Source organism: Leptonotus elevatus, chromosome 4 (assembly GCF_054856555.1).
Source record: "Leptonotus elevatus isolate MCC_2025b chromosome 4, RoL_Lele_1.0, whole genome shotgun sequence".
In the NCBI taxonomy this organism is placed as follows: Eukaryota; Metazoa; Chordata; class Actinopteri; order Syngnathiformes; family Syngnathidae; genus Leptonotus; species Leptonotus elevatus.
The window spans coordinates 4,452,106-4,466,855 of NC_141242.1; the positions used below are offsets into that span (position 1 = coordinate 4,452,106).

Genomic DNA, 14,750 nt, shown 5'->3' on the forward strand with positions numbered 1-14,750 from the left:
GCATTATTCATACTAACAGTGGATTAGGAGCATGTTTGCACAGAGTTGATGATGGGATGATTGACAGTAAGTGGTTAGCCACCCTTGACCTCCCCGGGAGGCCCCCTACAATAACTCTGTGAGGGGCCTTAGTAGCTCACAGTGAGGCCAGTAAACCACACAGACACACCTGAACTCCCACTAATCCTCCTCTCATTGGGACCAGTTGCTCCAAATTGTAGAGTAAAAATAGAAGCCAGGGGGTCCCCCAAAGAACAGTATTTAGACATACTGTATAAGCACATATTTAAGTACTGCCTGCAGGATACGCATAACAATAGCTAGGATGACTGAGAACTACAGTATTTACCAATCAACTGTAGAGATCCAGGGCTCGACATTCGTAGTACGCCAAAGGTGCGCTCAAGCGTTAAAAACTTGCACATCCTGATTTTAATGAACACCTCGCTGTTGGCCACGCAACAAGCAAACGGGAGTTTGCAAATTTGGATGCCGGACTGGTGAGATTAAATAGCTTAGCGCTAGCTAAAATGAGGCTAGGACCAACATAGATGGATTTAAAAGAAGACCCAAAGACAAAAAAGCATCATTTGACCTGCTGTTGGCCAGAGTACGGAGCAGGATCCCGGAGGTTAAAGTAAACTATTTCAACCAAAAAGGTGTGTTGATATGCTGTATCAACACATCGGCTGGTTTGAATGAGATAAGGAAATATGAGTTTGTAACATATGATCAAGATAACGGGCTATATCAGTGCGCTCCATTTACCATTTTGATCAAATTGGATTTTTCATTTAGACCTTACCAGGGAGGCTGTGATCTCTCTATGGTCCCATGCCCCAAGAGCCAACTTCTGTAGGTCTCCGCCCTTGGCCGACACCCAGCTCACTTGCACCCGACCCCTTTGGCCCCTCCCACAGGTGGTGAGCCCATCGGAAGGGGAAACCCACGTTCTCTTCGGGTGGTGCCCGGCCGGGCCCCCGGCCCGGATGGATGCATGGATGGATTTTTCATTTGTAGGACTATGATGTGTTTTGCAGCAAAAGTACATTGAGGAACCCATTTGAGTTGATTTGGTCATTCGGTGGAACACAACTACCCACTCACAGCACAGCTCTAATGAACACCCTGGTCAACTTTACAACAACAACAACAACAACATAGGTCTGCTAGCAGTTCCTTATAAACGTGCTGGAGTGATAGTTTGCTTTTGTGTAGAATAGTAATGTTGGCTTGCCTCTTCCACTAACACATCCCATTCCATCACTTAGAACTTACAGTCGTGACAATAACTTGTTAATAATCTAAGTAGTCACTTAAATAAGTTGGTTTCCATGAATTTTACACTTTAGTGAACACTGTTTGGAAACTCAGTAAACGATCGTGATCTTAGTAAATCACACCCATCAACAGCACGTGGAATCTGTTAGCGTAAACAAGCTATTTAATGCCCACGATTTGGGAGTTTAGTAAATCAGGCCTTTGGTGTTTGTTCTTCATTTCAGGATACGGTCATTGAGCGAATTGTCTCCTTAAGTGGAATCCCGGTGCACCCAGCTGTCATGTATGATGGTTTAGTGTCCTACACAGAATGTCTTACATACATTTTGGGGATCAGTGTCCCTCTCAAGTTCTGGCCAAGTATTCTTTTAGCTAGATTTTATCCATCAGTCAAAGTTTCGTGGAGGGTCATTTGCACGGGACAAGTCCATTTTCATCCTCTTCATCATGCGTGAACCTAAGCAAAGCCAAACAGGGGGGGTTAGTCATCCCTGGAATGACTCCTCTTCATGAGTAATTATTTGTAATGGAAGAGCTTGTATGTATCATTACTCAACCGCTGTCTTTTAATTTTCTTTTTTTAAATTCATGACATTTCTGTCTTGGAAAAAACAATGCAACGTTTGTCCTCCATTTATCAAGCCACAGCAAAATTCCCTTCATTTTTGCAATGCAAGTGGGAATGTGCATGTGCGGTTTCGTAAGCTACGCAGAGATGAAACGGGGTTAGCCATGTGGCGGCGGTGCTGGCAGCCCGTGAAACGGACAGTGAGGTGAATGAAAGGGGAAGTGGACAGTTTGTCTCTGTGCAGGTAGTCGGCAGCGTTCGGTGGAATGTGAGCCTCCTGTGTGAGACATGACTACTTCAGAGCGGCTGGAAATTGTGGTGCAGACTCGCGGTCGCTTTGATGGGGAGTTGAGGACAGCCGTAGAGATAAGGGGCGGTAACTCGACCCCCGGTGGATGTCATTCTGGCATGAATCATGACAAGGAAGCGGCCGGCCCGCCAGAGAGCGCCAAGCTCTTAAGGAATAACCTGTCTGCCTAAATGGAGATTAGCACTGGGCCCTATCCTCAGAACAAGGCAGCCTTTAACAACAAGACAAGGCCTCTCTTGGGTGGTCCCTGACTTCAGCGTATAGATGAAGTGATAACAAAGCACATACTTGCATTCAATGTAGTCGGTTACGGGACATATCACTCACAACACGGATAACTTATCAGGTGCATTTTGCACGTTTGATTCATGCTCTTTGTTAATCCATTCTCTGCTTTTAAGTCATATTATTCAAGTTGTATAGTAACTGTAACGCAATTTCTTCTATTTGCAAGCACTGGTACACTTTCTGAAAACTTATACTGTAGCTTGTTAAATGTAACAATCGGCCAGGCCAATTATTGGTCTAACCCAAATTTTGTTTTTACTCAACTCGTTAGATATCTACAGGGGGTCCATTTTCGTAGATGGCACAGCTATGCTTGAGTATAAAAACTACTGCATCTGGATTTTCCTGCTGCGCAAGCCAGCACAGTGAGGTTTGGGAATTTTTATCTCTCAGCTGGGCAGTCCGGTGTATAGACGGTAGGGTTGACATCTCACATTTTGGTGGCAGAAAGTCTGTTGTGCCTGCTAGAACCACGTCTAAGTTTTGGCGCAGGTAGTCTAACACGAATTTGGTGAATTTGATGGGCGCAGGCATAGATTTTGAGCTTCGTGGACGTGTAGTCGTGAACCCTTTGAATCAAAGCAGAAATCAATTACTATTGTTATAATTTTATTTTTTATAATCATCCCGCTGGCTGTGGCACAGCTATGGATGGCAAGGGGTGGGGGCCACGACGGGCACAAGGTGAAAGGCGGAAGTGCTCACTTCAGTGCTCATAAAATTTTAACTTTTTTGTTATATTTTGACTTATTATTCTATGACACAATTATTTTGACACGGTGGCTTTAATATACTCATTTGCATGTTTCGGAATGTTCGGTTATCTTTGTAAATTCCTAATGTGAGACACATCTCTTGTACTAGATCTAATCAGACGGTACTGTTGCGCCTAATATCGAGGTCAGTCAGTGTGTGCATTTCGGAGGATGTATTAGTATAAGCGAAGATGATATAAGGATTGAACCATGTAGTTAAGTCACGTTTTCACCTCATCAGCACGTTGTCGAGTCTATTTTTTGCTCTTCACTTGAGGGTCTTGGCTTTTCCAAAGGTCACATGCAGTGGTACAAAAGTTGCGGTCAAACATAATGATGCGTGTTTTATCATCTCAGCTGCTGCGGCCCACAACTGCCAAGAAAAGAAGCGAGCAATTCCCCACTCGAATACGTTTGGGTGACGTCACTCCCTAGTGAGCAATGCTGGCCAAAAGTGACACATGGGCCATTTGAGAGATCTGTAACTCTGACTCACGTTCAATTGAGCTGAAAATATCGCACCGCATACCCCCTCCCAAAAAAATCCCGCCTCCTCTTTGGAGTGCTCGTGTTTGGACAGCCTGACCTTCCAGTCTGTCCATGTACCAGCGACTGCTCTATTAACACATCCCTAAGGGCTCACTATGCTGAGCTTTACATTGCGTTGACATCTTGACTGCTGCACAGGAGTAGGACAACATTTATTCCGGATGTGGCTGACAAACAGTCCAAAGAACGTTCTCTGTTGCAGCAAACTTGGATACTAGTTGTATGCTCTCCGATGGGTTTCCAAACAGTGACCAGAAGCCAAAGTGCACTTTTCATTTATCTCTGGTGATAAACATGTTCATTGGGAATTCCTCGATGCAATGTACATTAGTACTGTAATGTACTTGATACTAAATCTGAACCCTGATTCTAACATGACCCTGAACCCCCAAACCCACCCCTAAAATTAACAATTATTCCTTATCCACCTTTGGGACATCACTTTTTCCAAACCCTAAAGCTTTACCATAACCGCTAACCTTAACTCCACCCCCTAAACACAATTGCTAACCCTAACAATGTGTTCATATGTAAATGTGGATCAAAAGCAAAGCGTGGAGAGTCTCTGTCGCCATTCAAAGAATGGAGCCTGATAAAGATCCTGATCATGGAATCAGGTGTGTTGGAGTAGAGAAAACATGCAGGACTCAGGCCCTCGAGGACCAGACTCTTGACACCTGTGGTATATGTGGAGCCTCGAGATCACTTGTGTGTGTGTGTGTGCGGGCTTAAATCGCCGACTTTAATTTGTTCACGATTGTCTAGTTTAGTGCCGTTTATTAGCGTCACTCTGTGTTCATCGGACCTTAGTTTTATGGGTTGGTTATGGGGGGTTTGCAGTTTTGCTGTAAGGGAGGCAGGCGTTGAAGCTCTGTAGACCACAAACACAAGCCACATTTCTCATATGGAGAATTTAACAAACAATCATCTTAGGTTTGAATATTATTCGATTGAAACGAGGCTTTAGGCATCTTCATTGCGCGCTTTTTGCTCAGACTCTTCCCAACCATGACATTGCGTGCCTCGACCGGCTTATATGGCTGACAATTTTCTGGATCAAAATTTGCTATCTTATTCCATGTCCATGGAAGTTTTTTGTATGAATGTTGCTGACGCCTTGGAAACAACAAAATCTCAGTCCTGCTTCCACTCGTGCCACTGTCGCCATGGCAACGTCATCCCAAAACAGCAAAACACGGGGGCAACCCTGGTAGGAATTGGCCCTATTCCACACTCCTCAGTCTGCTTATCACGAGAATCTTCGGCAACCTTTTGAGTGCCCCCCGGAACCCCCACGCCCACTCCCAAAAGAAAAGTGACGGAGTGGTAGAGACAGCAGTTCTGCTAGCTTTGCCTCTCTCCTAGTTGAAGATATATCCCCAGAGGAGTGCCTCCGCAGCTGTATCGCGTGACTGCGACCGCTCCCCTCCGTCACACACACATGGGACTCATTTACCCTGGTGGGCCACAGTGATGGTGCCCCCTCGGGAAGAGGAGAGGGAGAAGAATTAGTGTGTGATGGCTTCTGCTGTCATGCCGCGGCAGTCACATAATATTACGATGTTCTGTGGTACAGTAATGCAGTAATCCCCGCATAATTGCAATTCACTTTTTTTTATTTCTGCGGTGCCTATCATTTCTGTGCAAAATGTGTTTTTGGTGCAGTTTCTAAGATGACACAAGATGGTGCCAAAACCCTGTCTTAATTGGAAAGGTGTACAATAATTGGTCCAAGGAATTAAATCGAAGTGATACTGAACTCAGAAGCTAAATTTAGCATGTTAAGGAGAGTCTTTCATGTATGTAACATGTGGGGTGCCAAATGAAATAATCGGTTTTAATTTTTAACTCATTCACTCCCAGCCATTTTCACTGAAGCAATTAATTTCCTTTGCTCCCGGCTGTTTTACTGGATTTTGAAAGGTCCACAGAATATTGTGCTCTATTGCTATAAAAACAACCTACCAAAAGAAAGATTTTATTTTTTTCATCAGGGAAAAAAAAAGAAGTATATTTTTATCTGTTTCCGTTTTGCAGCAATTAGCATTAGAATATAGCAAAGTTTCATCATTATTCACAAACTTGTTTAAAACATTGGGGAAAAGAGCTTGTTGCAACATGTCCCTGGCTGATCTACCATTGCTTTACACGACCTCTTCAGGTCAGAGGCTGCATCAAAGCCTTCTGTATGCTCTAGCATAAAAACAAAAAACTTATAAATACGTTTTTGGGCCCATGCCAATAATTAAAATAGAACGTTTTTATACGTTTTTTGGCATCACTAAAAATAAATCAAAAATGTATTCCCCTAGCTAGGCCCTTGTCGACACTAGAAATGTGTCAAATGGGTTTTACGTAAGTCTTCTAAAGCATAGGAGTTCAAGTTCTTACCTCAATAAACGACATGGCTTCTTTGAAGCCCCATGGAATTCATTGGTACCTCCTATTTAGTAAAACCACATCCACTATTCCAATGTTTAACTGCTAACGACATATTGTAAGTCAAGCGCTAAGCACAATTACTCAGTTGGGAAACACTGCTCCGCGCAATGTGATGCTATGGTAACAACTTCTCATCCGTATTTGATCTTTGTGTTTGTTTTTATCTGGTCTAGGTGTCGTCCGGCAGGTGAAGCCGCTGATTGGCCCGTTGACGACGATACTCAAACTGTCCATGCGCAATCTGACAGTCCAAGGTGACTCGGGTCAGAGCATCATCAACGTTTACGTCTTTGTGTCGGAGTTCTGGTTCTGAGAGTTCCCGCTCCCTCAGTTGATTTGCTGTCAACACTGAATACATTGCTAACGCTACACGTATCAATGCTTAGGTCAATGTTAGGGCAGAGGAGAGTTTAAAGCTTTTAATTACTTGTGACAGTTTGTGAGTTGAACCACGACCAGCTGCCACACTTTTGGTTTGGTGACACGCTCAGCCCAGAGTCGCACTTCTGTGCTGCATCTGGCAAAATTGAGCTACAGAAGATGAAAATGTATGCTATCAAAATGAAATGGGAGTCTTCAAAATGAAGAAAGTCTTCGAAAGGCTGTTAATGTTACATTATAAGCTTTGTTTTCATTCACTTTTTATATTGATACATTTGGGATTTTGTTTGTATTTTTTCTATAAAATAAACACTATTTTACATACAGTTTTGTCTCAATCAATCGTATTGTTGATCAGAGTTCAAAACTTAGCTTAGGTTTTAAATCTTAAAATAGCTCAGCCTAGCTCGTCGTCTTATAACACACAGTAAATTCTGTAGAGTAAATTTGACTCTATTTAGAGTGGGACCAAATAGACTCAGTTTCAGAGTAGGCTAATATTTACACTTGGAAGGGAGTAAAACAAAGATTTGAAAATAAATAAATAAAAGTCACTCAAGGGTTGAGGAATAAACTCACGCCATTCAGATGGGAGAGTGCCACACTGCCCTCCTACTGTTTGCTTATCTCCAAGAGGAAACCAAAAACTCCAAGACTCCAAAATAGGTTTTTGGTCTTGGAGTTGGGAAGATTCTAGTTGAAACGAGTGACATACTAACACACAGCAGGAGCTGCATAGCTCATTGAGTAGATCGGCTGTCTCCCAAGCTGAAGGTCGTGAGTTCGTTCCTCAACCCTTGAGCGACCCCCCCCCCCCAATTCCTTATTTTACTCTTCCAAGTGTAAATAATACTGTAAAACTAGGTCGATTTAGTCCCACTCTAAATAGAGTCAAATTTACTCTACAGAATTTACTGTGTAGGTTTGTGTGACGGCTGTTGGTTGTTGTCTTGCGATTAGTTGGCAACCAGTTGAGGATGTACCCCGCCTTTCCCCCCCAAAGTCAGCTGGGATAGGGTCCAGCTCACCCGTAAACCGAATGAAGAAAAGCGGTAGAAAATGGATGGAGGGATATACTTAAATATTCTTCCTCGAAAAGACCACCCTCTTGGTGATATGTTACACACGCTTCAAGGTCTCCGTTATTACGTCCATCCTTCTTGTCTCATATTTACCATTTCAGTTTCAAAAGGATGATATGAACAAATCTGCCCGGCGCCTCGGTTATGGGTTAACATTCGAGAACTTTACAACTTGTGCAATAGTCGGAATTACGACGACAGGAAACTGGATTACGATCGTTCAGACGTGTCAATATTAGCCAACAAACAGAAACAAGCAAACAGTACTATCTTGGGCCCGGTGGACTTTTTATTCCCGGCGGTCTGTGGAACGTCAGTTTCCATGGTGACATTTGCAACATTCTGTTTGTTTTGGCGCCAAATGATATCTGCCCACCGGTAAAGAGGTGGCTCAATAGCTTGGCCTCCAAGCGCCCTCTCCGAGGACGTAAGAAAGCATCCGTGCCAGATAGTCCATGCGTGCATACGGACACGTTTGTGGTGAGATAGGATTTCCGGGAAAGTCTTTCTTTGCGAGGGATGAGAAACGAGGTGGCAGCCTGGTCAGACGTAGCGGGAAAGCACATTTCTAATTACGTTTCATCAGTGAAGCAGAAGTCCTCTTCTTCCCGTCAAACATCAGTCGCAGCGGCGTAACGGCGAGGCTGTAATCATTACTGCGGCCAAAGCCTGCCGATGCTTCAAAGACAATAGAGGGGAGGCGCGTACACATCCCGACCTGCGCGGCCGTCAGCTGTGATGGATTTTAGGACTCTTCTGAAGAGGGTTAGCCCTCCTTGCAGGAAATGGGAGGGCTGCGGGTCAGCCCTGTGGTTGACATGAAAGAGGGTCTGAAAAGCCTCATTATTTGATATGTTGCAACGATCCAAAGCCGAAACGGGGAAATAACATGAAGACAATTGAGTTGACTTCAAGTGAAAATCCAGAAAATAGATGACCTTTAATGAACTCCAATTCGTCTTAATTTTGCTATTGCTTCTGTTATTTTACAAGCCACAAGGTTTTATCCCGGAAATATGTGTACAAATCATAACGTACAACATTTAAGGACGGGTAGGAATTTCTGCCAAATGCATAACACCTGGATGAAACTTGGTTCGACAGCTTCTAACCCACCACAAACATTGCATTCACATTGACACACATGGATTCTTTAGAGCCTTCAGTGAACCTAAAACACAAATCCTTTAGAAAAATCCATGCAAGCATGGGTAGATCAGGAACGCACAGATGAGATCCCAACCCTGGATCTCAGAACTGTGAAGCAGACATGACAACCACTAGTTCAAAATGACATAATAACTTTTTCAATTATTGACTTAAACAAAATGTATATATATATATATATCTTAAGACCAAAAAAAGAATCATTACAGAAGTGAACCAGAAAACCAGTCCCTTTAGGTCCTAACAAGTCTGTTTTCCAGCGTTTTTATATATTACATAATTTCGCCAGGTCGTTTTTTTTTTCCTTCCCATTTTTCCAGGGCTGTATACATTATATTTGATAATGCAATCAACACCAATCAGATACTTTGTTGTAACCCATCTTTGAAAATAATTCCATGTTGGCAAAAGCAAACTATTTTAGGGATACGAGAGTACAAAGAAGGATTTCTTTGTTCTCTGACGACAGTCCACCGTAAAACTGATAGAAACCACAATTAGCGGCTGCAGTTGACCATCATCCAGTCTGTGTGGGGTAAAACAGAACAAACTCGCACTCTGGATGGATTCGACCGAGGGGGGTTCAATCCCGATCCCAATCCTCATCTTCAATCAGATATTTCATCCCGAGCCAGGAGCGAGCTGGTCTGCTCTGACTCAACTCCAATTGGGCCTGATGACTTGCTGTATGGATAGAGGCATGGCCCTGCTTTTGCGATGGTGGTCTGGCCTCCTGGTACTGAGGATCTGGGATCTGACGGTCTTCCTCCCCGAGCTGGGGCCCCAAGATTGACTCCTATTTCCTGGCGTCCTACTTGTTTTACCACAACACGTTGCAGAATACAAGGAGTCCTTGTAATGCTTTACGTTCTTCCCAACACTTTTGTTGGCACCTTTTGAATGTTTGTTCAACTGGGTTTAAACTCTATAATTACGATTTAGTCCGATTGTCTGTTTAAGTAAGTGGCGATATATATTTTATTGGTGACCTAATAACGGGATTTTTTTTATTATCATACTTTTTTTTTTCTTTCTTTTTAAGAGTAACGGATATTTATGTTACAAGTGCAATAGGCCCAACCCGTGTTTGACGATGGCCTGATTTGGATCGTAAATATTGAATTCCCTATTTTCATTAAATTGCACATAGCTGAATGAGATAAAAAAAATAAAAAAAAGAACTTACAAAAGGTACAAATTAAGCCTTGCTTGTATGTGAATCACTATTGGACTGAAAAGCAGTTCTCCTCTGCATCACAAAGTGACATTTTGCTCAAGTCCAACAGATGGCAGACCTATACAGCGCAATTTAGCACCAGCCAGCACTTTGAACAATGCCCTTTCACTGCATAGCTGCCTCCTGAGTATTACTGTCAGGAAAGGATGCCAAAACATCCAAACAAGGACAACTTCTTACATTTTGAGGTAAAAACTCACCTCCTGAATCTTGCAACCAGAGTCAGATAGTAAAATCCGAAATTAAGACGGCTTACCATAATAGCACCGCATCTCATAAGATGGAAATGAAAAAAAAAAAAAAAAAAAACGTCTGTTTGACTTCAAATGTTGCACTGATTCAGGGGTCCTATACTGCATGTGATGCAGAACCCTTGTTGAGGTTTAGGTTGACAGACAGTCCAGAAGGAGGGAGGAGGGGTGGGGGGGAAACACACACACACACACACACACAAAGCACACAAGTGTGTCCTCCCATAACTTATACATTTGAAAAGCAACCATTTACAGTCATTACTGAGCTCAAGCTCTTGCCAGAGTACACAGTGGATCCGTCCCACTCGGTAATATGGAGCTGAGGTGTACTCATGAAAATTCAGTGTGCACTGACTCAGTTAAGTAAAGCTCATGTGGATGCATATCACGGCGAAACACACCTAACCACATGACACACAACATGATGGACACCTAAATCGCTCTACAGCCATTCACTTGTCACAATTTTCATCCTCACGAGGATAAAAAGCATATTGTTTATTCAGTGGCGGGAAACACATGCAATGAGTCAGAGTCAAATTAAAATATGGCCGCATAAAACTTCGATAAAAAGCTATGTTTGCTGGAAGCGAAAAGCTAGCCATTTTTGAATGTTTATCATGATTTTGTTTTGACTTTTTTTTTTTTATTGCCACATGTTCCCCATTTAATGCATTTCAAATGAACGGCATTTAAAGCAACGATGTGTGGGAATTTGACCTTAAAATAACAGCTTTGAAATGATGTGACACTTCATTGGCTTGTAATAAGGAGCCGTCTGTGTCATTGCTATGGTGACCTCAGATCACCTTTTACACCGGACTATGATACTGACGGACCGGCCAGGACACCTCTGAGATTAGTATCTGTGTTTTTTACTTGCCTGGAGTAAGCAACGCACTACTTATAGTCCATGTAAAGCAGTGATTCTCAAATAGGGGTAATACCTCAGCGAACATGTTTTTTTTTTTTTTTTTTGCCGTACTAGAATAAAGTGTATTTGCACATTCACTACAGTAGGTGGTGCTCTCATTGTCAGAGTGTGCAAGGAGTATTAGCTCCTCTGAAGAGGTGCATTTACAAAAATTTTATTGACAAATCATAGGTTACTATTTATAGTAGTGACGGAGAATTGGTGGAGCACAACATATTTTTATATTCCTTGGGAGTGTCACAAAAAGTAAAATTGTTGTAAAAGTGAAAATAAATGGCTTTAAATTTGACATGCCACAGAGAAGATTGTTGTTAACAACCCTGGCAAAATTAAATGATAAAAAATAAATAAATGTTTGTCTACTTTAAATGGACCACAACCTAAGAGTTGATACTTTATGTGCTTTGTGGCTCAACACGACAGCCCGCAATGACAGTTTTCCTTACATAACTAACACCCAACACACTATTTGAGCTTTCATTGTTCGGGCCTTTGCCGTGTCGCTATCACTCCTCAGCGCGGACACCTTGAGCTGTCTCAGGTGGTTTGTAGGGGCCAAACCGCATAAAGAGAAAGTTCACTTTCATTTGGCTGTTCAGATTTGTTTACTTTTGAACGTACTGTTTATATGTTATGTATATATGTATATGTTAAATGGCACTCATTAGTTTCACAAAATTGTGTGATCAACCAAGATTTTACCCATAGGTAAAAAAAAAAAAAAGTCATTTTGGCCCTTCGTTAACGTGACGATGGGATTTTGCAATGAACCTTTGTAAATAGTTGCTTCTGTGTCAAAGACGATCATCAATGAAAAGTATCCAATCATGTTTGAGCACATCCACACGAAAAAAAAAAAAAAATGAAGGAACAGAGCAACGTCATTGTTTTTGTGCTTATAAAGCCTCAATTTTATATATTACATCACCAACTATTGGCCCGGCATGCATATTGCAGATCTCAAAAGCTCATGTTTTATAATACAGATTTTACTCTAAATGTTCTCCATACCAGTTTATGTATTTTCTAACAGCTCACTTTATTTCCCACCTTTTTCGGTGCAATCTATCAAGGGTGTCACCTGCCCTCATATTAGCCGGGTATCACAAAGCGGGGATTGGTTAATGGTTACCGTAGCGATGCCACTTCCATGTGTTGACTTTAGCAGCCTCCCTTGAGAGCACACACCTAGCGGGTCCACTTCATGAACACATGGCTCGTTAGCACGGGCCGAAAAAAAATAAAAAAATAAATAAATAATAATCCATTGTGACTGTTTATATCCTGTCTTCTCTGTGTGGATTAAATCTTTTTCTGAGGACCCCTTCAAAATCCCAAAGTCCTTGTAAAGTGAAAATAAGTGTACTAAAACCACCAAACTACAGTTCGCGGATCCCTGGAGGTTTCAGGGACCTTTGTTTGAGAACCAATGCATTAACTCGATCAAGACATCTCGATGTTTGCCCCTATTAGTGTGACATTCATCGAGATCCCTGCTGTGTCTTACCAGCTTGTTGCGGTAGGGATCCAAGCAGATGCTTCCGATAAAACAGTTAAAGCCGGGGGGGGGGGGAGGGTCTGGAAGCCATTGATCTTTGGGCTCCATATTGAGCCAGGGGTTACACTCTTTCCCTTCACCCTCTTTCCTTGTTTCGCCTTTGTTGTGGTCACTGGGACAATCGCTTACAGCCTTGTCCCTTGCTACAAAAATGCTATTAAAGCAGGATCCAGTTACCGAGACTGGAGGAAAGGGCATCTATAGGGGAAATTGACTTCAGAAAATATTTTTATACACATTGTCCCAATCACTTACAACACTGGCGCAGAGAACCAAGAAATGAGCTGTAACCTGATGATTGCACTTCAGATCACTTCCATATAGTGGTGGACCACGTACCGGTATTTGTTAACTGGGCCATCAGTAAAGACTCATCAGACTTAATCTACTTCTTAATACCACTAACTAACAGATTGCGGTTACAGTATAGAAAGTTTAGAGGCCGTCAATTCTACACAAAAAATGTAACATAATAGCTTGTAACTGGGTACATCATCTGGAGCAGTTCAAATATGTATTTGTCTAATAATTTGGCAAAAACATAATACAATAAACCATACACAACAGGGATATTAAATATACAGTGTGTATATTGTGTGTTACTCACTACAGGCATGTTTTGCCTGTCAAACTTGACACTGAACCTCACTCTAAAGGCCACAAGCAGATTAGATTAATACGTTAATTGAAAAAAAAATAATAATACAACAACGACCTTTGAAAAATGATGTGGATAAGGAAGTCACCGTAATGGTGAGTTAGCATCACTGCAGAGTTTGTATTTGACTAGATTGTATTATTTTACAATCAAAAGCCATTCAGAAATGTTGAATTAGCTAATTTTATAGAATGAAACAACTGTTCTAATGTTAGAGGTGTCACGGAAGAAAAAATATTAGCGTCAAAGACACGGATTTGCTTGATATGTTTACACAAAAAGCTACTTTCTCTGGATTTTAGGCAAAGTGGATGATTTCTTAAAACTTACCTTTGCTGATTTTTAGAGAATGGAAACTTTTTTTTTTCTGGTGAAAGAATGAACCTGAAAATTTGAGAAACTCTAATCTAGAGTACATGCATGTATATGGAGTGTTGGACAAAGCCAGAGTAGTGGAGGAAAACCCACACAAGTACAGGGACTCCACACAGGAAATCCTGAGCCGAGATTTGAACCCCGAACTTAAACATTTTGAGCCAGACATGCCAACCACTAACTCATGCTGCCCCAGGTGGCGGATATTTCCCCTTTCTCACACCACTCATTCCTGCGAGCTGCCGTCATTCCCTCCCGATTAAAAAATACGCATCTCCCGCAATTGTTTGCGCTGTAATAAAACTCAGGCCTTTTGGTATTTCTTGGATTCCTGAGTGATGACGGCGCATTTTGCTTTTTAGAGCTTGCGGCTGTTCGCCGTGGAAAATGGAGCTCGCAGAAAAACTAGCGTAGCTGTTTTCGTTCGGGTGTCTGCGGGATGAAATGAAGAATAATAGAGGGAGTCTCGCCGATGATGTTCGTCCTGCCACAATTAGGAGCAGAGCCGCTGAGTGCTGGAGAAGGCGCAAGACGGAGAGAAGCAGCCTCTGCCATCGCCTATGAGACGTGACAATGAGGGCGAAGGATTTCAGCCCAGAAAATGTCATCTTAATGGCCTACATTGTACTGTCTCATTCATCATACACATTCTTCCTTTATTAAAGTAGATCCATTAGAGCCAGTTGCCCCCCAGTTCCCCCTTTCCCCATTTGTCCACAGCTCACACTGAACCATATTCAAACCGCGCCAAAGCACATACACGTTTTTTTTCTTGTTTCGGAAGGCACCTACCTGCACAGCAATACATTTCTCATGGGGTTTTCCAGATTTCTAAGTGAATAATAAATACTGCACAGCAGTGGTTTACAAATGCCTGAAAAACAAGAGTTTCTCTCCAAGTACGAACATTA

The 14,750-nt window shown here is 42.2% G+C and overlaps 1 protein-coding gene and 1 long non-coding RNA gene across 3 annotated transcripts in view; one reads left to right on the forward strand and one right to left on the reverse strand.

Annotated features, from left to right (window-relative positions):
* fbln1 (fibulin 1) overlaps window positions 1-6,912 on the forward strand; it is a 34,383-nt gene extending 27,471 nt beyond the window's left edge. Inside the window, exon 17 of the mRNA XM_086074232.1 lies at window positions 6,367-6,912. Coding sequence (XP_085930358.1) covers window positions 6,367-6,506 — 140 coding nt within the window. The 3' untranslated portion in view covers window positions 6,507-6,912. The remainder of the gene's footprint in view (window positions 1-6,366) is intronic.
* Window positions 1-14,750, reverse strand: part of LOC147175068 (uncharacterized) — a 70,033-nt gene that overhangs the window by 3,711 nt on the left and 51,572 nt on the right. The gene's annotated exons all lie outside the window — the stretch shown is intronic.